General features: G+C 48.8%; 1 protein-coding gene across 4 annotated transcripts; it reads right to left on the reverse strand.

Moving 5' to 3' along the window:
- Positions 1–1,193: 1,193 nt before the first annotated feature.
- LOC113498344 (fatty acid synthase) lies at positions 1,194–21,504 on the reverse strand. Of its 4 annotated transcripts, XM_026878364.1 has the most exons (20): positions 21,194–21,504; positions 14,985–15,176; positions 10,372–11,138; positions 9,901–10,131; positions 9,472–9,795; positions 9,084–9,393; positions 8,811–9,004; positions 8,500–8,728; positions 8,291–8,428; positions 7,950–8,191; positions 5,814–7,595; positions 4,927–5,481; positions 4,668–4,855; positions 3,808–4,271; positions 3,534–3,731; positions 3,250–3,459; positions 2,828–3,168; positions 1,966–2,196; positions 1,723–1,887; positions 1,194–1,576 (listed from the first exon to the last, which is right to left on the reverse strand). In XM_026878364.1, the coding sequence occupies exons 2-20, from the start codon at positions 15,145–15,147 to the stop codon at positions 1,220–1,222; spliced, it is 7,089 nt and encodes a 2,362-aa protein (XP_026734165.1). In that variant the 5' UTR covers positions 15,148–15,176; positions 21,194–21,504; the 3' UTR covers positions 1,194–1,219. The 4 variants fall into 4 exon arrangements, with proteins under 4 accessions (XP_026734165.1, XP_026734155.1, XP_026734139.1 ...); XM_026878338.1 differs by having other exon boundaries at positions 1,220–1,576; positions 7,950–8,428; XM_026878346.1 differs by lacking the exon at positions 21,194–21,504 and adding an exon at positions 15,257–16,304 and having other exon boundaries at positions 1,220–1,576; positions 7,950–8,428.
- Between the last annotated feature and the right edge of the window lie 5,109 nt (positions 21,505–26,613).

Consider the following 26,613-nt stretch of genomic DNA (forward strand, 5'->3'; position numbering starts at 1 on the left):
ATGTCATCATTATCTGGTATATCGGAGTTGATAAGAGATGCAGTTATCAAATTCCGAATCTATATTACGAGTACATCTAATACTCGAACTAAGCACCTTGCATTGTTTGTTCCCTTCCCTAAGTTAATTAGCTATTTTTACGCTTTTACTAGCTTAGGCACTGATAGTGATAGCTCTCTACAAGGAAAGCTTTTCCGTAGGAGGGCGCTTCAATGTGCTAGTCAGGAAGTCAAATTCCATCTGGCATTACTAAATGTAATTAAGTATGCAATGGTATGAAATAGGTTAATAATAAGGAAATAGGTAATTATATTTATTATGGTTACTGTTTTTATTTTCACGAAATTTCAATCCTCTATTATCTTGTAGAAGTAATAAAAGTTGCTAAAAACATAATTCCAGTGGCCCCTTCGTAATCGTTTTAGAGGGAGCGGTCAGGGTTTGTAGGCAATAAAACACAGATCGTAAAAAATAATGCACTTTTAATCACAGGGCGCAGGCTCCTTACAATAACAAAATAAATACCGCGACAACCATACACTGGTACTAGCTATCTCCCTACCGCTACAGGCGGCGCTCCGCCCGCACACTTACTACTTGTGCTCCGCGCCCGTACTACAGTGTACGGCTCACGAACTCCACACCTTTGTCTTTGATTATAAAAAGTGGCAATCACGCTGTGTGCCCGTCTATATAATTACTACTAAATAACTTATTATAATAACCAGATTATATAAAAATGTCAAATGGTTCATTTCCAAAGCGTCCATAGTTGTCCTGGAGAAGCGTGAGCGCCCCATACTACAACTAACTTATAGTCAGGATTACATGCTTCATGTAACAGTATACTACCAACTAACCTCACGTACATACGTGTATGTACGGCGCGTGCTCAGCCGCACGACGGAATGTAATGTATCACAAACTGCGAGCCGGGCTCGACAATACTAACATACGTACAATAAATAGAGTATCATGTTATAGCTATATACACAATTATACTCGTCGCACTAATCGTACTCTACCCCGCAGAAATAAATAGAGAGGGCCCGCCACCGCGAGCGAGCTCACGACCGTCCAGTAGAACTACTGTCTAACGCCGGGGCCGGCGGCGACGGCGCCGACGACGGGCGCCAGCGGCGGGCGCGGCCGGCGCGGAGGCCGGACCGGCGGCCGGGCCGGCGGCCGGCGCCGGGCCGGGCGCGCCGGCGGCCGCGGGCTAGTGCGCCAGCAGCGAGCTCAGGTGCGCCGCGATGGAGGTGGCCGCGTCGCCCGCCAGGATGGTGCGGTGCGTGCCGGCCAGCTGCTGCGTGGCCAGTGGCCCGTCGCACACCTCGCGCAGCCCGTAGTCCTCGCCCAGCGTCACGTAGTTGTCGCGCGCCGTGAACAGCGTGACGGGCGCGCGCAGGCGGCCGGCCGGCTTGTACGTGTCGGCCACCACCAGCTTGCGGTAGAAGGAGGCGGCGGCGGCGGCCAGCGCGTCGGCGCCGTGCGGGCCCGCCGCCGTCCCCACCAGCGCAGTGGTGCGGGCCACGCGCGCCTCCCAGCTCGGCAGCCGCTCCAGCTCCGCCGACACCTGTGCCGCACACACAGCGTTACCCACCACTCGCCCACTTATGTTACGGGGCTAGTCCTACATATTCGCCCGCTAACCGAGCCGTGGGTCGGTATAGGTCTTTAGCTTCCCATCCAGTAAACGAAATAAAGGGGCTACCGATTTACCTTGACAGCATCGACGTCCTTGAACAGTTGTATGAAGTAAGCGAGCGCGTCAGCTTCATCAGTTTGCGCAGAGCGAGTGGCGCGTTTCTGCTTGCCACGCGTCGTGTGCGTCGCGACGTACGCCGGGGACCCGTCTACCAGCACCAGCCGGGTCTCGCAGCCCGCCTGCGAACGATCGGAGCCAAGGTCAGTCACTGATCTCGTGGACGATGTGAACACAGCAGAGCAGACAGGACGAGGTACCTTCTCGAGCTGCAGCGCCATCTCGAAGGCGACGCCGGCGCCGAAGGAGTAGCCCAGCAGCGTGTAGGGCGGCTGCGGCTGCAGCGCGCGCACGTGCGCCACGTAGTGCGCGGCCAGCGCCGCCATGTCCTGCAGCGGCGCGCCCGCCGTGCACTGCAGCCCGAACACGGGCGCGCGCACGGCCCGCGCCACGCCGCGCAGCAGGTCCACCACGCCCTCGATGGGGTGCACCTGCCACCACACGTCACACTTTTCAATAGGGTTGCTAAGTCCACCCGACTGCGGCTGACTTCTAATTATATTATCATAGCGATGTTTTTAATGATTAAGCCCCATCAAAAACATAAATGTAAAATAAGAGCCAAGTCCCCGTAGGCAATCAAAATATTATTCCTTTGCTTTCACCTAATAACCTATAATGCATGGCATATTTCAACTTATAAGTAACTAGCTGACCCACCAAACGTCGTTTTGCCGAATATATTTTTTTCTAGTTGTATGTATTTTTAATGCTATATTATAAAAAAAAAAATAAGAAACAAATTCGTCCAAAAAATATGATATTTTTTTTAAGAGTGAACAACCCTTATCACTAAGGGTATGAAAAATAGATGTTAGTCGTTTCTCAGACCTACTGAATACTCATATAAATTTGGTAAAAATCGGTTAAGCCGTTTCGGAGAAGTACGGTAACTAATATCGTGGCACGGGAATTTTATACATTAAAAAAGAAAGAAGATTTCGTTGACAGCTGTCACAGGGCCGATCTATGTTTACAATTTATCATTATAATCTTTGAATTTCTCTATTTTTCAAACTAAAAGGGACAGGAGACGAACATGTAAGTGTCCGCGCGACTCACCATGAACACGGGCTTTAAGTCGGAAGTGGCAGGAGCAGCGCTGGGCAACTTGACGAGCACCTGCTTGGGCATGAGCTCGCCCAGAGCCGCGAACTGCACCTGGTCGGTGGCGGGCTGCGCGGCGGGCTCGGCGGAGTCCGCGCCCGCCTCGCCGCCCGCCGCCTCGTCGCCGCCCGCCATGGCTCGCAGCCGCGCGAACGTCAGCGCGCGGATCTCCTGCACGCCTAGCACCACGTCGTAGCCTCGCTCCAGCGTCTGCTTGATCTCAGCGCCCATCAAGGAGTCCATGCCCAGCTCGGCGAGATTGGCCGAGTCCGAAACCTTGCTGGGGTCCTTGATACCTGCAAGCGAGACCCGAGCGGTCAGAGGCCTTGACTAGTGAGGAATATCGATCAGGCGCAGCGTGCGGGCGACGGGCTCACCGAGGATGTTGGCCACAGCGTGCAGCAGGTCTTGCTGCGGGGCGGCGGCGGTGCGGCGCTTGTCGGCCAGCACCATGGACGCGCCCACGGCGTGCGGCAGCGCCAGCAGCGTTCCCAGCGCCTCCATGCAGGACGCGATGCGCTGCGGCATGGTGCCGCCCACTACGGTCTCGTCGCCGCCCATCGTCTCCACGATGAGGCCCACCTCGCCTGTGAACACACAACACTCGTGAATGGCGGAGCAGGACGAGCGGGCGGCGCGGCGCACGAGGCCGGTCACTCACCGATGGCGCCCCACTGCACGGCCAGGCCCGGCAGTCCGTCCGCCTGGCGCTGCTCCACTATGCGCTCCATGGCGGAGTTTGCGAGTCCGTAGTTGCTCTGGCCGGGGTTGCCGCGCCCGCAAGACACGGACGAGAACACAACGAAGTAGTCCAGTTCTGGCGCCAGCTCACGCGTAGCCGTATCCAACATCTTAGTGGCTGCGAATGTCGAAAAATACTGTTAGTTTATCTGTAACTGTGATTTATAGTGTACGAGCGCTCGTGTCGTGCCCACCGTCTATCTTCGGCTTAGCCACGGCCTGGAAGTCGGCGGGCGTCTGCTTGTCGAGGAAGGCGTCCCGCAGCACGGCGGCCAGGTTGAAGACGCCGCCCACGGGCCCCAGCGCGGCGGCCTCGCGCAGCAGCGCGCGCGCGCCCGCGGCGCTGGTGGCGTCCTGCGTGGACACGGCCACGCGCACGCCCAGCTCGCGCCAGCGCCGCACGCACCACGCCTGGTAGCCCGTGCGCACGCCGCTGCGCGAGTTGATGACGAGGCGCGTGGCCCCGCGCTTCACCATCCACTGCGCCAGCTCCAGGCCGAAGCCGCCCATGCCGCCCACCAGCACGTAGCTCTTGGCGGGGTGCATGTAGGTCCGCGGGATGGCCGACACCAGCTTGGCCGCGGGTCTCGCGCCGCTCGCCTCCTCCTCGCGCACTCGCAGTACCACCTTACCGATGTGCTTTCCGGTCGCCATGTACCTGGAACCAACCAAAACTCACTCAAAGCTTTTCAAATAAAAACTCTCATCGAAAATGTATGCTTATTAATATGCGGCTATAAAGCCAATTGACAAGTTCGAAAAAATTGAATTAATATTATATACGGTAGTCACTTCTTGTGGACGCATTGAAAACTTGTAAGAAATGCCTTCTTTCTGAATTGAAGAAGTTACTAAAACAATATGATGAAGTGACAAAAGTGTTGGTAACATGTCTTATGGCTGTCGTGTTACGATACAATCATCAAAATCAGTGTTGCAAATGTTCGCCTAGCAGTGCTTCCTGCATAATTAATATGCATGTTTTTAGAGGAATGCATGATAATTGGATGTATTAGCAACAGAATAGTTAGTTGAGTGATGAAGTAATGAGTACCTGAAGGCCTGTTCTAGCTGGTGGTCGGAAAACACGGTGGCGGGCAGCGGGCGCACGGCGCCGGCCGCCATGCCCTCGGTCACGCAGCGGACTACGGCCGCCTTCTCGCTGTCCTCCTCGCCCGCGTCGAACAGGGCGTCGAGCAGGATGCCGTGGAACGTGGTGTTCTTGAGGAAGAATGCCATGCCCTGCGGACGCAGCAGACGGTCAGCGACGTGGATTCGCAAGAGCGTGGACGGGTCTAGGGTCGAGGGCTTACCAGTGCGGTGTCGTTGGACAGGTCCAGTTTGCCGATCTCCAAGAAACGGCCGCCCTCGGCCAAGCAGCGCACGGACGCGTGCAGCTTGTCGGCGGCCAGCGAGTTGAGCACGAGGTCGACGCCGCGGCCGCGCGTGCGCCGCTTGATCATCTGCTCAAAGGAGGTGTCGCGCGAGTTGCCGATGTTCTCGGGCGGCAGCGCGGGGAAGCGCTCGCGCAGGAAGGCGCGCTTGTCGGGCGTGCCCACGGTAGTGTACACGGTGCAGCCGGCGTGCAGCGCGATGCTGATGGCGGCCTGCCCCACGCCGCCCGTGCCCGCGTGCACGAGCACGGCCTCGCCGCGCCGCATGCGGCCGCGCACGCTCAGCGCGTAGTACGCCGTCGCGTAGGCCACCGGCACCGTGGCCGCCTCCTCCAGCGACCACTTGGCCGGCACCTCCCACAGGAAGCCCTTGTCGGCCAGCACGGAGCTGGCGAGCCCGCAGGCCGCCACCATGCCCATCACGCGCTTGCCGTTAGAAGACCGCCCGCTGAACTCCAATCCCAGAATGCACTCCTGAACCACAATCATCATATCATATACTGACTATAGATAGACAAATATAAGGAAGCTTTAAATTAGTGTCTTGTTTAACTGGCAAGTAACTGAATTACCATAACGACAAGTTAATAAAACTAAAACGATTTTGATTTTAGCCAAAATTATAAAACGAACCCATGTGAAATCTAAATGTATGAGTGAAATTATTTTAAGAAAATAATTCAAAATGTTAGATAAGAGAAAAAATAAATATTTCGGATTTTAAGGAGTAACAGAAACATTAAACCAGACACGCATAATATGAAATTCAAATTATTATGCACAAATAAGTAGTTTTGGTGAAGTACCTGTCCGGCGAGGTTGCCTGGCAACGCGTCCGGTGGCAGCTTGCCGGTGGCCAGCATGATGTCACGGAAGTTCAGCGGAGCGCAGTACACGCGACACAAGTCAGTGCGCGGCGGCAGCGGCTGCTCGTGCGCGAACCGCAGCGGGCTCTCGATCCAGCGCAACGAAGACAGGTCGCCTCGCGTCATGGTGTTCACGTAGGCGTGCTCTACTTGCAGCTGCGCCTCGGCCGCGTCGGCCAGCGGCAGGTGCCGGTAGCAGCCCCACACGCCGGCGCGCAGCACGTTCATGGCCAGGTCGCGCTGCACCTGCTCCGCATACGGCTTCGCGTCGGGCGCGAAGGGCTCGCGCGCGTTGGGCAGGTAGTAGCAGCGCAGCGCGCGGCCGCCTGCCTCGCCGCGAAGGCACGTGACCAGGCCCAGCACGCCGCTGGAGGGCGCGCGCGCCACGCAGTACACGCGCATGTCCTCGGCCTCGGCCTGCGCCAGCGCCTCGCGCAGCGTGTCCACCCAGCGGTAGGCGCCGTCGTCCGCCACCTCCACGACGGTGTGTCGCGCGGGCAGCGCGGCCTTGCGGCGCAGCAGCACGTACTCGCAGCTGGCGGCCACCTGGCGCGACACCAGCGCCAGCCCGGCGCGCTCGATGCAGTCGCGCGCGGCTCGCTCGTCCAGGGCTTTCTGCGGCTCCTCTAGCAGCATCATACCGCTGTCGCCCAGCGAGGCGGCCAGGTTGCCCAGAGCGGCCGCCCCGTGGCGGGACAGCACATCGGCGGCCAGCACGAGGTGGCAGTCGGATTCGATGGCCGCCGCCTGTCCGTCCTTCGGCGTTACCTTCACACCGAGGTCCTTAACGGTTGCGGAGTACGCGGCGTGTGAGGGCCCGGCGGCGAGCGTCGCGTCCACTCGCACCTGAGGCTCGGCTTCTAAGATCTGCATAGCCATCGGGGTGAGCAACGCTTCGGCCGGGCGGTCGAGGGCCGCTTCTGCCATCTTGAGCTTTAAGGCGCCCGCGTTCTCGAGCACTAGTTGCAAGCTGACGGTGAGTGCATCGCGCTTGGACCGCGAAGTGTCCTCGGTGGCAACGCTGGCATTGTCGTAGGGCAGAAACACGTACTTCTCTAGCTTGGGGGCCGCTTGCGGGTTGGCGCGTCGCGGCGCCAAACTGGTCTTGACGCCGCGGAACTCGATGCCGCCGGCGGCGATGACGTCGATGTCGCGATGCATGCGTACGGGCACGCAGCCGCCCTCCTGCAGCGCCGCCACGGCCGCCAGCTGCGCCGCCGGGTCGATGAGCGCGCGCTGCAGCCGCGTGGGCAGGTACAGCTCCCGCGTGTCCACGCCGATGATGCCGAACTGCAGCATGGTGTCCATGAAAGATATCCAGTTGTCGTCCCAAGCGAGTTCCCCGACGGTGCCGCGCGGGTCGGACGCGCGGATGCCCCGGAAGATGCCGCTGTAGTTGTAGCCGCGCAGGCGCAGCTCCTTGTAGATGTCGTCGGTGTTGAGTGGCAACAGGCCCTCCTCCTGCTTGGGGCGCGAGTCGTCCAGGTCGCGCAGGCGCTCGGCCGCGGGGTCCTCGGCCAGCCGCACGTGTCCTGTGACGACCACGGCACCACCCTCGCACACATCGAACTCACCCGTCCCGTCCAGCACGTTGATGAGGAAGCGCACCGGTGTGTCGCGCGACACGATGGTCGCTCGTCTGAACTGAATGTTCTCCATCACTATCGGGGTCTCCTCGGGCTTTCGGTTGTGCAGTTTAGCCATAGTTCTCCAAACAAGTGTCTGTAAAGAGAATCAAGAATATTTAAACTTTATTAACGGCATTTTATTATGCCATCTGGTATTTTATTACCAATTGTTGATGCAACACCAAAATTTTGGTCCATTAGAGCCGTTTTACATCTTTATGACACAATTGCTTAGAGCACACTCAAAAACATTTGCCTCAGAAAATAGCTGTCATACTGAGATAATAGTATAGGTACAAGATACAAGTTTAATCGGCCTATTAAGTTCGAAAGTTCTTTGGTTTTTTTTTCCTTACAAACAACTGCTTCCTGAATGTATGTTATTTCCATGTGCGAAGTAGTAAAATTGGTTTATAGTTATGTTGAAGTAGGGAGAGCAGAAACTTACCAGGTATCCGGTGGCGGGGAAGAGTACGCGGCCGTCTATGTTGTGGCCGGTGATGAAGGAGTCGTCGTTGCGCGACACGTCGTACTCGATGACGTTCTCACCGGAGCGCGAGGCCGAGCCGAAGTGCGCCACGCTCCACTCGAGCGAGTGGTCCCAGCGCACGTGCGAGGCCAGCCCCGGCGTGCCGCGCGGGACCGGCATGGGCACGGGCGGGTACAGGCGCCCCACCTGCGGCTGCGCGCCCGCCACGAACAGGCGGCCGGCCGCCGCCAGCAGGTGCGCCAGCGCGTCGCCGTCGCGCCGCACCAGCGCCACGTGCGCGGCGGGCGCGGGCAGCGCGCGCTTCAGCACGGCCTGCAGCAGCGCGTGCGGCGCCACCTCCACCACCAGCGCGCGCGCCGGCACCTCGCGCACGGCGTCCGCGAACCGCACGGGCGACAGCAGGTTGTTCACGTGGTAGTTCGCGTCGCTCAGCTTGGCTGCGGGGCGAGACCGTTACTACTCCGGACACTGTCGGCACTGCGGCGCAGGCACACGGCCGAGTACTCACCTAGGTCCGAGTCCCACTTGTCGCGGGGCAGCGAGGACGACACCCAGCGCTTCGTGCGCGGCTTGGGATCGGGGATGACGCGCTCCAGGCTCCGGCGCAGCAGCGGCGCGGCTGCTGCAATGTACTTGCTATGGAAGGCTACACCTGAGCTGTTCACGCGTCGCGCGAATGTCCCCTCTGCCGTCAGAGTAGCGACGAACTTCTCCAAAGAATCAACAGGACCTGAGATCTATAAGCGAGAGCAAGATTTTTAGATGGTACTTATTTACATAAATGCATACCAGTTGTGTCACACACGCGAGTTGGCTCACCGTGACGCTGTCCTGCGCGTTGTGGCAGGCGGGCACGACATCGGGGGGACAGCGCGCCTCGCACTGCTCCCACGACAGCCCCACGGCGGCCATAGCTCCGGGCGCCAGCTTGGCGTCCACGATGCTGCGGCCTCGCCAGTACGCCGCCAGCACGGCTTGCTCGGCCGTTAGCGTCTCATCCGCGTACGCGCAACCTGCGTTTAGCTTATGTTATAATTTATCTCGAAAGGATATAATATTTAACCGCACACAGCGCTAAAGATCGTTACTTACCAATTTCACCAACTGAGTGTCCAACGATGCCGTCGGGACGGATGTCAAGCGTGCGCAACACGTCAACGAGTGCCACTTGCACTGCCGCAATAGAGACAAAGGAGTTGATGACGTCATCGAAGGCTGCGGCCGGCGCATCCGTGATGATGTTGATGAGGTCGATGTTGTGCGGGCGCAACGCCGCCGCCGAGCGGTTCACGCTCGCCGCGAACGCTGGCAGTTGCATCAGAGTCTTAGCCATGCCCGGCCACTGCGAGCCCATGCCTGAGAACACGAACCACACGGGCCGCGGCTCGCCGCTCTCCACCTCCTGCCAGCGACAATATCGTTACGCTCACACTGACACGCATGCCAAAAAGAACTGGTAGTGAATTTCATCGGGACTTACGGCGCACTCTTCCATGGGCGTGTCGGTGAGCACGGCGAAGGCGCGGTGCGAGTGGCCGGGGATGTTGTAGCGGTGCACGGCGTCCAGCAGCGCGTGCAGGCCCGCGTCGTCGCGGTGCTGCGCCGCCAGCGTCGTGAGCGCGCGCGCCGCCTCCTCCGTGCGGCCCGAGCCCAGCACCACGCGCGGCGCCGCGTACGCCGCGCGCGCGCGCTTCGCCCCGCCGCCAGCCTCCGACTCGAAGATCACGTGCGCGTTGGCGCCACCGAACCCAAACGAGTTCACCGCCACCAGGCCACCCTCCCATGGAGTGTTGCGGTCCACGACCTGCGCGTCGACCACACTTTGACTAATATTCCTCAACTTTAATTTGCACATTATACTAATAATTACGAATTATGGTCGCTTTTACAATAAATTAATAGATCATACCTTGATTCTTCCATCACTGAGTGCAGGGATATCTGGGTTGGGACTCTTGTAGTGTAGGTTGCCGGGGATGACGCCGTGCTCCATTGCCACTACCATTTTAGCGATCGAACAGAGCCCGGACGCGGGCTCGGAGTGACCCATGTTAGACTTGACGGAGCCCAGCAGCAGCGGCGTCTTGCGGCCCTTGCAGAAGAACTCGGCGATAGCATTCACCTCTTGCGGGTCTCCCACCTGTCGGACAGAGCCCAACCCTTCACTTTAATGACCTGTTTGTAACACTGTAGGTACCGTATTGTCTATGTTTGGAGACAAACCCTAACACTGATTACAGTTTAAGTTCATGAAACGACCAGATAACTGTAAGAAATGATAAAAAATTAAAAATAGTAATTCTTACTTCCGTATTGGATAGTAACAATGTTTATAATAATTATTAATAATAATTATTTATTACATCAAAGGTCTAATTACCTTAGTTCCCGTCCCGTGAGCTTCAACGTAGACCACATCACTGGGGCGCAACTTGGCTTCAGCGAAAGTTTCCTCGGCAAGGCGACGCTGCATATCGCCGGAGGGGAAGGTGATGCCCTGATCCTTGGCGCCGTCGGTGTTGATGCGCGCGCCGCGCAGGGTGGCGTACACGCGCCGCGCGGCGCCGCGCCGCTGCAGCAGCACCGCCACGGCCGCTTCCGAGCGCACGTAGCCGCGCCCGCTGGCGTCGAACGCCGCGCACCGGCCCTCAGGCGACAGCATGCTCAGCCGGTGGAAGTTCAGCGAGTTGGCGGGTTTCAGGCACAGATTGCAGCCGGCGACCACGGCGGCGTCGCAGTGCCCGGAGCGAATGGCGGCGGCCGCCTGGGCCAGCGCGAACATGGAGCTGGAGCAAGCAGTGTCTACGGCGAACGAAGGCCCCTTGAAGTCGAACGTGTAAGAGATGCGGTTCGGGAACATGGCACGGCAGCAGCCAGTGAGGGCGTAGCCGTTGATCTTGTCGGGGTCCGTGGTCCACATCTCCTCGGTCTCGGAGTTGGAGACGCCCACGTAGACGCCGGTGCGCGTGCCGCGCAGCTCGCTGGGGTTGATGCCGGCATCCACGATGGTTTCGTGCGTTAGCTCCAGCAGCAGCCGCAATTGCGGGTCCATGAGGTGCGCCTGCTTCGCGTGCACGCCGAAGAATGTCGCGTCAAAATGGGCCAGATCTTTAAGCTTTCCATTGCGTTCCGGCAATCCGTGCAGTCCTGAACAAAAGCGTTATATTGTCATAAACAAAATAACATGAGTTTATTAATTTTGTGATACGATACCTAATTAGACTTTTTTTTATTTTTCATACTGGTTAGGACGAATAACAATGACTTAATTTAATTTCTCACAAAGCTATTGACATTTTGGCAAAATAAAGTTTAGTTCTTTGTTTCCTAATGTTTGTTATGCCAATACGGTTTCTGACCCGGCGCAGCACTACAGAGTTTGTTCGGCCCCACGAGAGCTTATCATCGCGAATAGTTTTAAACCTTTACTACTCCTCGCGGCGACGACACTTCAAACTATGTATATTCCGAACTGCGTAAAAAAACGATATTTAAGTAGCCGTATCTGTGTAAAAAAAAAAAACATTCAGCTAAAAGACCTCCTCGTAGTTACCACATCATGCAGTGCATGAAGTTATCCTACTGTGACTGCCATTTATCATATCATTTGCATTTAACTTGCATAAAGAACCTGTACGTGTGCGTAAGCGAGTAAATATGAAGTCATCAATTTTGGAGAACGGGTTTGTTTATCAATACGCTATCTAAACACTTTGCTGTAACGTCATTTGGCAAACGGAAATGTTTCCAATATATCAATATTGACTATTTTCCTGCTAACTACGATGACATAATGTATGACAAGTTTGACGAGTGGCGTCGTTATTGTGGGAGATAGATAGGTGGCGTGGTCACGTGGTGAAAGAGTACAATGTAGTGGCGCGGAGAGCTGTGACGTAGTGGCATCACGCCACCGGGCGCGGGCGGCGCGGGGCGCCTGCAGCCGGCGGGCGCGACGCCGCGCACTCTGCGGCTGCCAGACTCGGCGCGCACGCCGCCCCGGCCGCGCGCGCTCCGCCGCCGCGCCGCTCGGCTAACGGTGAAAGCCTCGCGCCGCACAATGGCGGCCGAGTGCCGTTGACACTAGCTATTCATTCACTAACCAATTGGTTAACCGTGCCAATACGTGGGCGATCGTCCACTTTGTATTGTGTACAGGACCAACAAACCACTGCGAAGTGCGACATATCCAATGTTATTCTGATCTGAAGGTGAAGGTTTAATTTCGTTCACCGTAACTTGTTTTTATTATCTAATATGACAAAGATCTATTTAGGCACCGACGGTTTTACTTTATGTAGCGCTGCATATTATTTTCTTGGTAGTTAGTTATTATGACATTCAAACGTACTGGCTTCCAATAAGCACTGCTCTTGTAACAAGGCAAGCCATCATGACGGTTGTTAAGAAATACATCAGCAATATAAGTCGTTAAAGATTTGAGTAGAGATCTATCTCCCATCGCTGATGAGCCGATGAGAGATACGAGACCGTTATCGTTTGTTGCAAAAGACGGCAAAGCGAGTGAGTCAGGCGATCATTGAGATAACCTCACTGATTGGTGGAGCGGCGCACACGCAACTCGCGCATTTGTGGCTCAGCGGACTTCGCGGCTCACTGCTACAAACAAAGGGATCTGATCTCGACTACTCTCGGTGTCGCGTTGCGTACTTGTTGTAGTAGAACTGCTTCGCATGTCTCTCATTGTCGGACGAGTTGTTTGGATCTGCCTAGACTGAACTCAGGTGAAGCCACGACGGAGCGTCGAGTAGTCCGACTGCCGGAGCCGCGCAGAGCATGCGCCAGAGACACACAGTTGCAGGCCGATGCCGTCGAAGGGGAGCGCAGTAACCGTCCGATATACCTATCTATTGCTATCACTGGTTCTCTCGATGTTTTGAGACCTCATTCTTGAGTTTTTATGCCTTTATTGAAGTTTGACTTAAATTTGGTTTTATCTAGGTAGTATCCTAATAATTCTAGGTAATTACTCGCAAATTAAAACATTTGAAAGCAAATTCATAATCCTTTTCGCTAATTTCCTAGAGAAGCAAAATATTTTTGTAGAAGCATTTGATCACATCACTATGAATGATGAGAAGTATCTGGGTTCATTTAAGAAAAACTTTAATGAACATAATTTACATTCTAACGAAACTCACATGTCGGCAACAAGTCATATAATCATCATCGGCCTAGCCTTTTTCCAAACTATGTTGGGGTGGCTTCCAGATGAAGCCTGAGATCGCGGTAGTTTGCATCGCGTTCCCGTGAGCTCAGGTACAAGGGAAGGGTCAAGCACTCCGGAAGTTTAAGCTGGTAAGATTCCGGCACACCTCTCCGCCTCCCCCAGGGCGGAGAAATTCCAGGAGGATTTCACCGGGTATAAAAGGTGCCAGATGAAATGAAAACAATGATAATTAATGATCAATATGATGTTACGGAAAAATTACAATATTTAACACAGTACATTACATTACATTAGGTACTCATTAATGAGTACTAACTACTTAATGTTAAGGGAACAGTGAAAATTCTACTTTCCTGAATACTGCTCAACGAATCAAGTAGTTACCTATAACAGAGTACCAGGTATTCCAGGTAAGGAACACAAATAGCCACCGACATCATAATATCTATGAATAAAATCAATATAATTATTCGATATAAAATATTATGAGCATTTTTTTTTCAAATTATGTTTTGTAGGTGTCTAAAGTCTTCCAATAATAAAATAATATAAACATTAATTTAATAAAAGTCAACATGAACCAGATAAAGTTTGATCAGTGCGTGATGAAAAGGTCAGGTAGGTCATAGGTGGCATGTGTGTGCGCTGATTTAGTCTGGGGTGGCTGACGAATGCATGCCCGCGGAATCCGCGGCGCATGCGCCAGCCCATGACATTGCGTGGAATTGATTATCAGTGGCAACTCTGTACTAATGAGTTTGAATAAAAAACATATTTAGATAGTTTCTCAAACATGAACATTTGGCATCTATATTGTCTTCGAGTGATTGTAACGTGACCTCTCTGTGGTGCTCTGTGGAGCAGGCGTGGCACGGGCATGTCGAATGTAACTTCTCCCACCTCAATATTTCTCTACCTGCTTTTAACTTATTTTCTATTTCTATTTTTTCTAATGACGGCGAAGCCCAAAAACTACACGGTTTTATGTCACACTAGCTTTTCGCCCGCGGCTTCACCCGCGTCGATGTCGGTTATATCGCGTTTCTAAGAGAACTCTTCAAAAGTCCGGGATAAAAACTTTCCTATGTTCTTTCTCAAGGTCAACTCGGTCTCTCTCTGTACCAAATTTCATTAAAATCAGTTCAGTGGCTTAGACGTGAAAGCGTAACAGACAGACAGACAGATAGACAGAGTTACTTTCGCATTTATAATATTAGTTTGGATATAACAGCTAAACCAGGTATCAGGTATGTTTTACAATTATAAATAATACATTAACAGATTCGTCTCGATCAAGTGTGGTATTAAAGGAACTTCATACCTACTAAATCAAATATTTCAATCACACACATAGCGGCCAAACTAATTTGTGTTTTGAAACGATATCTGTTTTGGTTTGATTGGCTGATTCTTAGAAAAATGCTTGATGATCTTGACATGACTGGATTGATTTTGGCAGAACATGTATAAATGGTGATTTATACATGTTCTGCCACCACCAACCATTGCCAGAAAACCCTGTTTCGAATAAAAGAAACCGCTTTGAAATATATTCACCCGTTTAACATTATACACACAAATAGTGTTTACGTGTTATTGAACACAGAGACACGTTTATTCTGTAGATACTAATATTACTGTTGAGGTAAAATATAATGAATATAATTATATAAAAACGAGTAACTATTATATTCTATTATTCGCTTGTAGTTCAAAACGATTTATTTTCGATTTGGGTTATTTTTATTGATGGAATATGAAGTGTACTCACAACTTAAAGCCAATTGAATGTTAAAGCTCACCTGGCGTCCACCGCCTGTCGTCCGCGGTGACCAGGTCCACGCCATCGAACAGCTGCTGCGCAAACTCCTCGATAGTGTTGGACTCGGGCAGGCGGCCGGAGAGACCCGTCAGCACGATGTCGTCCTCTGCGCCGCGGGCTCCGTTGGTCACGGCACTCGGCATGGCTGCAGCTCAGTGTGTCGCGTCGCGATCTGCAACCAGACACGGCTTCTGTATTAACCTGGACGAGCTCAGCGCGAGCCGGAGACGAGTATCTCGATCCTCCGCTCACCTCGCACGATTCTTGTGGTGGTTCCGTCGCGGGACCGATATGAACGTCGCGCGTCGTCTCGTTACAAAATATTTTTTTGTTATTTATTTGAACGCACGGTACGGTACGGCCGGTGCGTGATACGCGCGAGGAGCTTGCGAGCCGAGTGATGCGGCGGCGATGCGACACACGGTTAAAAGGGCGCGATAGCGGGGTCGCGGCCTAAAGCGTCACGTTTCCACGAGACCCCGAACCCGCGTTATCGCACCGCAAGGACGGACAAGGTCGACGCGTTCTTCCTCCTTGCGAAAGTTAACGATGCGCCTGTCAGCCTCCGGCCCGCGGCGGGCCCGCTGTTGCGGAGCGTCTCCGAGGTCCGGGGACCGCCCGCGCTCAATGGGCAGAACATCTGCAAGGACGCCACGCCAGGTGGAGTAGAGTCCGCTTTAACCTCCGAGTGTTCCCTTTATCAACAAACGTCGATCTAGTGACCCCTTGATTGCATACGCAATTAATCATAATCTATGAGTGCGAATCACGCGCCGAATCGCGGCCGCCAGCCGTATCTGTTGCAGGCACCTCCACAGCAGCAGCGCATTTCATCGTTCTGCAAATTTAACGATAACCACAACAGGTAGTTATTTGGAAGTCCCTACTACCCAGCTGCCAGGTGTAGTCAGATAAGTCGTGAATCGGCTAGCGTATCTCAGCCCAGCGGTGCTGGAGCGCGCGACGGAAGAGCGCCCGAGTGTTCGGCCGGCGGCGGCGGCGGGCCTCACGACCACAATAGCACTCCTTTGTACACCAATTGACGGCTTCAAGAGGCACATCGGACCACACCGTACAATGCTCCTCTATGTGTCAGAGTGAGTGAACCTTAAACATTCTGTGAATTCTCTTGACTGTTGGTGTTCCGAGTACGTCAAAAACGTAGCGATATTATTAGCCAGACTGTTGAGAAATGGCGAAACTTCCTAGGAATATGTAACAACAAAGCTGGTCAAGGCACGGTCTCTCACAAAAAACATGCTTTCGAAGCAGCTCCTCGTCGTTAATTTCATAAATTTATTCTCATGACATTAATTCAGATTATATGACACGTGAAGGCTAGTTGTTATATGTATTACCTTTAAAATTACATAATAAGAAGAATAATTATAAGATCAGCTATAAATTGATCAAATGAAACCGCTGTTTGGAATTCGAATAGCTCGAATACATCATCGTTGCTCTGAAAACATGAATATGATTTTGTTGCGATTATAATAAATGTGTAATAATATAACCGTTTAGCCATTTTCAGAAGGCTGGAACAATGCTGATAAAAGTAGATTACCTACCTAATTATTACCCCGTGACATAAACAAGGACAAGCATCAATAGCTATTTGACATGAAGTGAGTCCCATATAACCTCCTCAGTATTTAGTCCGGTTGACATATTTAAGAAGAAGGACATTTTAAAGAAATTGTAATTTTAAAAGACGTTAAAAGAGATTATATTTTATTGGGTTCTGTCGTACTTATAAGGATATAAGAATTTCTTGTAAGATAATTTTACTGCCTTCCTGTCTATCAATAAGCCTTCTGATGAGCGCGTGGAGATTAGAACTTAAAATGGGTTTAATGGGAACTTAATGCTTAAAAAGCATTGTAAAAATTTAATAACTGCTGTTCCATTCCATGGGCCTATGAAAATAGAACACTATAGGACCATCATCATCATCATCGAAAAGTTTTTGTATTTTTCGACAAAGCTAATACTAAGAACTGAAAATAAATTTTAATATTTAAAATAAACAAAACAAAAACATCTACATATGATTATATGTATGCATAGGGCATTTCCCGCGATAATGCGCTCTTCTTTGGCATGCTTTACTTACTGTCCAATCGGCTTGGCTTTAGTCTAGTAGACTTAGTCATTCGCGGCATATTTTGGTTCTAAATGATAGTTAGAGATGCCCCAAATTAAAATTAAATGGGTTTTCAATAATTTTATCAAAGCATACGACTAAATGCTTGGTAATCAACCACGCTGGTCTGGCTAGTAACTTATTTATTTACTTTTATTTTACAAGTCAAAATTGAAAATGACTATCTAATAATATTAAAAAACCCTTTTTTGTCCGGGGTTAACCTCTAATGACTTCAACTCCCGCCGTGGGCACGGCGAGGGGATATGTCGGACTCCCACTGACTAAAAACACCCCGGGCCCCATCGACTGCCTGAGCCAGAGCCACGAGATCGCTCGCGCATGCTCAGCGCGACTCTGGCCGGCCTATGTCCTGTTGGACTTCTTCTCGAAAGATTGGTTTAAAAGCCAACCCCTCATTCCTCGTAAGAACGGACATGCAGGACGACACGTCCGTCTCCTTCTTGGCCTGTTAGCTGGTCGGATGGCAGGGTAGAGGGCACCCTGCCACCCGCAGGCCCGACCTTACGGTGCACGGTGGTCGCAGGTCGTAATATTAATAAATAATCCTGAGCAGTTTCGCGAAATTAATTTTTATGGTAACTTGGGTGAGGATAATTCATAATACTCGTAATATTCTCCGTCCGAACAGATTGTAATTAAATTTGGCACATACGTAGTCTAGATCCTAAGACACGACATATAATGAGCTACTTTTTAACTGGAAAAAAGGGTTCTAACCGGGTAATACGGGTCCAGAGTCTGGGTGTCATTTTGCATATGATTTGAAACCACCGCGACACAAGGCCGGGTGTAGGTAAATAAATAAATGCGGACAACATCACATACATTGTTCTGAAACCAAGGTAAGTTGCCAAAGCACTTGTGCTATGGAATTCAGATACAACGAAGGTACCACAAACACCCAGACCCGAGACAATGTAGAAATGTGATTTGACATTGTCCCGGCCGGGGATCGAACCCGGGACCTCAGAGCTAGCGACACCTTGAAACCGGTGCGTACGCCACTCGACCACGGAGGTCGTCAAAAAGGTAGTAGTAGGTTAGTAGTGTAGGCTTCATTTTATCCCGACATTGTCACGGAAACAGAACCGCCGCGTGGTATAAACTGTAGTACACGCGGGCGGAGGCGCAGGCAACAGTTCATGATAAAATGATGCAAAGGTTTACTCTCGCTATTTATCGTTATTGCCAGACTATGAAGTTTCGGACCGAAACGGAGTCCAAGCTCATGAGATGGCCTGGCGGCGGGGTCCCGATAACTACACATGAGTAAGCTGTTGTATCCTTCAGTAATCGAAAATACAGTTTAGTGTTCTTCCGTTCCGGGTTACATATTTTTTATAATTCCAATTATAACCTCCCCCCCCCCCGCCGCTCTTCCTATTACCAAAGCCGCAATTTATAAAAGAAGATACAGCGACCTCACACATTTCTTTATTTGGCACGGCACCTCCAACCTTATTTTGTTACTGTTCTATATGTATAATAATAATAATTTTGTAAACGGAACGACAGCGTGCTTCTGGGGAGTTTGCTGCGCCGTTCCTTCTCTCAAAGCAAAAGCACTTAAGATGCGGTGAAGGTTGGGCGAAACTGGGTGCTGTCCAATGTAATCCTTCAAAAAGTGTCATTTCAATAAATTCCTTTTGATTTTTATTGGGTGTCTTTCTGCTTGGTATTTGAATGTTTTTAAAACCCTCACAAGACAAGGATTAAATAATTAAAAGCGGAAGTCCTGCTCTAAAAATCGACTTATATGTATATAACATTAGCTGTTGTTCAGTTCGTCGTTCAGTCAGTTTACAGCGCGCAATAGTTCCAGTTTCCATGGGAATGCCGGGATAAAATGGAGGCTACATTACTGCAAGTATCCTCAAAATACATCCAGTATTTTTTTGCCTCAGCAATTGTGTATTACACACAGCAATATTGTATTGAAGGAGGGGCTCATGGCTAAGCTATAACCGCATAATTGAATCGATCACGGCTTAAGCTACGCTTGACGCGATTGGTCCGTAGATGGGTGACCATCTGACCATCCTTATTATAACGAATTCCTCCGAGTTTCGGAAGGCACGTAAAATTGTGGGTCCCGGATGTTATTCCTACATCTGACAGTCGTTACACGTAGTCAGAAGCTTGAAAGAGTCAGACAACCAGTCTAAACAAGGGGTATATCGTTTTGCCCAGGCAACTGGCTGGAGGAGGTCAGATAAGCAGTCGCTCCTTGTAAAACACTGGGAAAAGGCTAGGCCGATGAATACTGTATTGTAGGACAAAGAAGTTGTATGACTGCTTGATTTTATTAATGAATCATGGCAATGCTCTAAATATTCTTTTGGTGACGTTCTAAAGTAGGTACCCACTATCTAAAATAAAAAAGCTCACCCTAATCATTTGATTTTCGAGCCATATATTGGGCAGAGTTTATACTCTGCCGATAAATGGACGACCCATCTGCACTTACATCTGCAGGACGTTATCGTTACGTTATCGTCCTGTAGATGTTCGTAGCATCAAAATAATGATAGTAAACAACACCAGCCACGAGAAGTTTGATCAAGATGTAATAGGAATTCAATTTTAGAGTTCCGTACGCTAAAGATAAAAATGCCCTTTACCGAGACACCGCTGTTTGTTAGCAGGCTGTATTTGAAGAAGCGTGGTAGTTAAGCAGTGTTGATTCTCAGATCAAACATTTCTGTTACCGCGACAGCAAATATAAATAATAAAAATGGACGAGGATCATAAATTTGAGAGGGTCAATTTTTTCCCACGTTTTTATACACCCTATTGGGGTGCCCGGATTGATATTTATTTGATATTTGTACCCTCAGTTTCGTGAGTCCGACTTGCACTTGACCGGTTTTATTTTTGTACAAAAACTAGCTGACCCAGCAAATGTTGTTTTGCCTAATAAATTATTTCTAGCTGTATGTATTTTTAATGCCACATTATAAAAAAAACCAAAAACAAAAAATTTCGTAAAAAAAAAATATATATATTTTTAGTGTGAACAAACCTTAACATTTAGGGGTATGAAAAATAGATGTTAGTCGATTCTCAGACCTACTGAATATGCATATAAAATTTGGTAAAAATAGGTGAAGCCGTTTCGGAGGAGTACGGTAACTAACATCGTGACACGGGAATTTTATATATTAGAAGAATACACAAAACGAGGATGGCAATGCTTAGTATAGGTAACCAACAATATTTATATAGTGAAATTTTCTATATCTGTGTACAAAGCTGTGACAATCAGTTGACAGTGACTACGGGCGCAGCCCATACGGCGCGCAATGTCAGATTCAGCTGAGCGCTGACACTCGCATAGTCAGCTGTGCACAGCGGCCGGCGCAACACCGGGCGCCGCTGTCGGCTGCGCTCCGCGCTATATTAATATACATACGGAACCTATGAAAAGCCAGTTAGGACATGCAACATTTCGAAGGTTACAGTGAAATAGCAGCGCAGAGGCGTCATTGTACACATTAGCTTTGTCTGTGCGAAGTCGCTTGCTGCGTTTCTTCATTTCCTACAGTTTGTTTGTATGACGCATACATTGTTAGGTAGCACCTCATGCGACTGTCCACTTAATGTCAAGTTGGTAAATTAATATCTTCATTTTTAAACATATTCTGTATAATTTGTACGTACATTCAAACACAATTCCGACGTTCCTCGTAGGTATTTAAAAGCTTTCGTAAATAACGCAATAACATTATGACGTCAAGGAAATAAGTACTCAATTCAAGGAAAACAAATACTAAAACGGATGGCCAAGTTACATGCTACGACATGGTTTCTTACTTTTGTTGTACGTGTGTTCGGTTTTAGTAGTCATTTTGATTTTAACAACAGCCTGTCGAAAATTTACCTCTTGTTAGACAACGCGGTCCTACTAGGTAAGATAAAAGCTTTGATTCTTAGCCAGAACCCTTTAATTCAAAAAATATTATTGTTATTAGGTACTCAAAATAGTTACTTAAATGAGGTAATAAAAATGTATTACTTACACTAAAATTTAAATCCCAAATAGTGTCTGCTGAGACGAGTCTCGTTGTGTTGCGCGAGCTATATTATTGAAGCTTAATTATTTTAAAAGAGCCGTTTCAACAGTTGAGGTCACCCTATAAAAACCGACAAAGATCAAAATCACTTAGGTCAGAGCACTGTCCGTAATTATAACGAGAACGTTCGTCGTAATAATATGGGTTCGCGAGTATCGACCGGCGCGCGATCTGCAGACGTCCGGCACGTCGCGACGCGGCTTCGTTTCAGCGCGACTGTGAATGCGAAATGCGAAGAGGCGACTGCTTGCGCGCGATATCTAATTGCGGAGCGAGCGGGGCGCGCGGGACGGGGCGCGTTGCCATGGTGCGAGATCAGGCCACGTGCATGCGGCCAATGGCAGGACGCGGCGACCCCCGAGCACGCTGCGCCGTCGTGCCGCCGCGCGCCGTCACCCTCGGCGCCACCCGCGCGCTCCCACCCCACACTCGCCACGGATTCGACGCGCGATGCCCACCAACTCACCACCACTCTGGCTGACAACTACTTGTCAGATTTCATGTCTCAACCTCGATGCGTACCATGCATGGTAGGTACCCAATAATACATTAACCATTAAACCTATAAATGCTCTAAGCGACCAAGCTAATTATCAACTTACTTTTCGGCTTTTTTTGTTGCTGTAAAAACCTTAGAATTATGGTTCCCTACTTATATTATGTAACTAAATAAATACATCCTACAACTATTATAAAGGCGAAAGTTTGTAAGTATGGATGTATGGATGTTTGTTACCCTTTCTCGTAAAAACTACTGAATGGATTTGAATGAAACTTTACCACAATATAGCTTATACATCAGAATTACACATAGGCTACAATTTTTGAGGTTTCTAATGTGAGGTCGTAAAAAAAAACATTTTTTGCGCTTAAATTGCAAACGCTGACTGAATCCTACAATATAGATAGAAGGCAGGTATAAATTATAACTTATATCTTCTAACCACGCGGACGAAGTCGCGGGCAACAGCTAGTTATCTATCATTTTGTCCTTTCGTGCTTTCTGTCATTTTTTTATTGTCTGTTAAAAACTAGGTACTAAGATTTTTTCTTGAAAATGTCCTGTTAATCCAGACACCTAATTCGTCCTACGTAAGTAAGCTCTGCGACGGTACCCTCATTGTTTATTTTTCATTCAGAGCCTTCACAGTGGCGGCAATGACTTAACTACTAAACCAACGAGGCAGGCTGTGTTACAGGTCATCTGGCTGTAGTTTGTATACAATCGTAATTTATTAGTAATTTGCCTCCGAGGATAGAAATATGACAGTACAGTAGGACAGCAGATTTAATATTAGAGTCTTGTATTGAGGCGTTCAGATGCTTAAAGTCGGGAATTTACGTGATGGCAACTCTATGGTGGTTGTTCTGACCAATTTAAGGTGATTAGGGTGAACAATTATCTACTTTTCTCTTAGCAGTTTATTAAAAAAGTTTGATGAAACTATATCGAGAGCTGAATGTAAAAAAATATATTTTAATAGTTAGTTCGCGCGTCGCGCTCTCACCCCCTTGGTGTGGGTCATAGTCAGCATTGCCAGACGTCCCCATTTTTAAATCAAATTTAAATGTCAGGCTCGGTCCCGCTTTTCGGAGAGAACTTGACCGTAGGGCCTTTCGTAGGATTCACACAGACTTTTGTTTTAAACCAGTGGCGTAGCGTAGTTTACCGTCGCCCGGGGCGGATTCACACATTTCACACCAAGTACGAATTTAAAAAAGCTCGATAAATTTTTACAAGTTAACCTTCTTCGCTTATGTTTTGTTCGCGTGCTGACTTTGTTTTTTACTATCATGTCCCGCTTCTGACGGAAGAATCCCGCTATTTTTACTCAAAAAGTACCAAAGTCCCTACTTGTCCAAAAAAAAACTGGCAACGCTAGTCAAAGTACTCATAGTGTGATGTTACTTAATTATCCGGGTAGGAACCCGTGACTGAAAGAAACTCGTAAATAGAAACTGTCTATTTAGGTGTAAAAATGTTTGAAAGATGCATTAATGCATTTGGAGATCGATCGTAAGTAGAGACAGTTGCTATAGCTGTAGCGGCTTATTGTAAGTCAAACATTTTTGAAATAGGTGTTGGTGAGCAGTACTGGGCTAGCCTGGCTAACAGATGGCTACACTAGCATGTGCCCAGCGTAGGCGTCCGATGGACATAATAATATGCGTAGCGAAAACGCTTGTGTACAAGGGCCATAGGAGAAAATACTTCGTTATATCGAGAGATGCTTGTGAGGTTCAACCTAAACTTAGTAGGTGTACAACAAATACTTAGTGACGTACCAAACTTCACACATAGTACCAACGTAGGTAATTGTTATTTATACATGGCCTTGCATAAGTTTGACGCAGAAGATAATTTGAAAAAGGTTGTTACGTACTTATTGTATTATTTCATGATAACTTTTGTAAGAACAAAAAATGCTAATTTTGTTCATTTACAAATGTTAATGTCAGATTTAAAAAATATTTAAGTATTTACTGAAAATAAATCTTATAAATAATAGCCTGTTTTCGTAATAATAAGTTTTAGTTTGCTTAAATACGAGGGCGAGGGGAGTTAGAGGCGCGGCATGTCATCAATGTCATGGGATGCAGCGAGCTCCACTAGGTGAGCGTGGTCCGCACGGGCCGGCCTCTCACGTCGTCATACTGCGACTACATACATAAAGTCGAAAACTCATGTTTACTTGCCAATTGGATTTATTAACCTTCGGCCCAATTTGCACATTCTTATACCAAAGCTTTGAGTCAACAAAATCTCAATAAGTATTTAGGTAAGTGAAAAACACAAACTGAAATCAAAGGAAGTTCGAGTCTCTAGTACTCCAATGGGTAGGGTATTTAAATACCCACTGATACCTGTGTGTAAATGCACAGAAGCTAATTTTTATAGAAAACAGCTCACGTCAACAATAGTTAGTAATGAGTCTAGATTTGAACTTCTTTTTTTAATCCTTACAAAACCTCACGGATTTTTTCCGCCCGATAACCATTCTGGTAGTTTTAACCGAAGTCTTACCGGCTGAAACTCTCGGGGATCTCGGACTCAATCCTTGAACAATAAAATAATGCAATGAAATCCACTGCAATACCCGGCAGTGAAGCTCTTCGAAGCGCCACTTTGCTGCTCCTTTTGCAAATTAGTACGCGAGGAAGCATTGCCCTTTTCCAATTTTTGATCTTTCGTTTAAAGGCAAAGGTTAACACGCATCTGCCGTTAAACGCATTTGTAAGCACTGATAGTTCCAGCCGTAGATTTTCGGTAAATTTTGGAAGCTGGCTACATAGCATTTTACAGTTCCTTTAATGTGGTATAATACTCTAGGCTGCTATAACACGGTCTGCACCACAACAACCGCACGCACTTTCTACACGGTGATTTTTAGTCGTCTTACAAAAGTAGCCCAGCTCATGTATCCGACATAAAATACCAATAGGCGCGATTATTTTTTTATTATCATCAACTAAGATAATAGGTACGAAGAAAAATGAAACACGAGAAATCTGAAACATCCTGTCAAAAATGATAAAAACGCCGCCGCCCGCGCCCCTCACCATTGTTACAAGGCTTGGACCGCGCTCGCAACAGAGCTGTGTTTCTAAAACTACGAATTGCATCATAATATTGAATAGAATTGCATTTTAAAAAGTTGTTCAAATCTCATAAAAACCTATTTTTTTATAATGAATGTGTTCTACTCATTGGATACATGAACTGGGCTGCTTTTGTAAGACGACTAAAAAATCACGGTGTATATTTTACTACATGCAGTTGTGCGCTCGACTTCGTACAGTCATGATACCAACTGCACATGGAAGACTGCAGTCGAGAGAACTTAATATCAAACTGTATGCAGTCTTGACTTCAATTTCAAGAGGTCGACTACAGTTGTGTAGTGTCACCGTATGCTGTCCACATTGCATTTAGTCCTGCAGCCGAACTCAGGTCGCTTGCGTCGAATAGTTCTCGAATGAATCTCGAACCCAACTTTTTTAATAAAAAAATGCAAGTCTCAAGAATTTAAAGACAAAATAGAGCGCCACGCGACGCTTGGGCTTTTGTATGGGAATCAATACCTTACGCTGATTATAATTCTCTCTTGAGCTGACGACACAGTGATTCTTATAGTTAAATCATTTCATATCAAATCAAGCAATTGGCGTTCTAAAGTAAAAGTAAAATTTACGTTCTTTCATCGTGTCATAATTTTGGATATACTTAGTATAATAAGTCATCTTCCGTATGGCAATATAATAACAAGGATTAGTCGACTACGTGAATTAAGTTTCGACTGCAGACAACAGTAGAATATAATAACTGCTTGCGGTTGTTGAGGTGCAGTCCGTGTCATAGCGGCTTAATTATTTTACAAACGTAGTCTGTAAGGTTCAGAAAGACGCGGGACCATATTTCGACTGCAATCCATCTGCATATTTCGGTCCGTCTGTGTAGACCCTACGGGCTGAAACTGCGTTAAGCGGGCGCCCGCGACGGGCAACCTTCGCGTGTCTACGTGCGTGGACACCGGGTGAGCTCCGTGGGTATGTGACGGATCCCCGTCGCGAGGACTGATGAACGTAGTGTCGCTAGTTCAGTTTTAACGGTGTGGAGAACTTAATATATTACTACGTAGCAAAGCGACGTCTAGCAAAAAACATTTATTTTCATCATAATCATCCTAGCTTCATTCCAACTATGTTGGGGTCGGCTTCCAGTCTAACCGGATTCAGCTAAGTACCTACCAGTGCTTTAAAAAGAGCGACTGCCTATCTGACCTCAACCCAGTTACCTCGATACGGCAACACGGTACCCCTTAGACTGGTTGTCAGACTTTCTTGCTTCTGACTACCTGTACGACTGTCAAAGATGTATGAATAACAGCCATCAACAATTTAACGTGTTTCCGAAACACGGAGGAGAAAAGAGGATCCCCCATCTACGGACCAACCACGTCAAGCGTCGCTTAACCTGTGATCGATTCACTCACCTTACAGCCGTTTAGCCACGAGCTTTTTTTAAATCATAATTTTATTTTTAGGCCTAGTTTCCTAGTCGCCACGTATTTTGAAATCGGTGTGTTAAATATCATGCAGTTTTAAGGTGACCATAATACTTAAATCACAGATATAATTACTTAAATAACATGATCTTTGGAACAAATTTGAACCCCTATAACTAAAACTCCGGTGTCTGCCCGTCCAAGACAGTTAGACAACTTATTTAAAATACAGAATATGAGAAGTATTTAATTACGCATGCACGCATGCGCACATCGAACCCCCTCAACCACCCGGCTCTCTGGACTCAATGTGGCGTTTATAAGCTCTTTTGATGTGCACTGATTGATTTACGATGGACA

This window comes from Trichoplusia ni, chromosome 1, assembly GCF_003590095.1.
Source record: "Trichoplusia ni isolate ovarian cell line Hi5 chromosome 1, tn1, whole genome shotgun sequence".
NCBI lineage: Eukaryota > Metazoa > Arthropoda > Insecta > Lepidoptera > Noctuidae > Trichoplusia > Trichoplusia ni.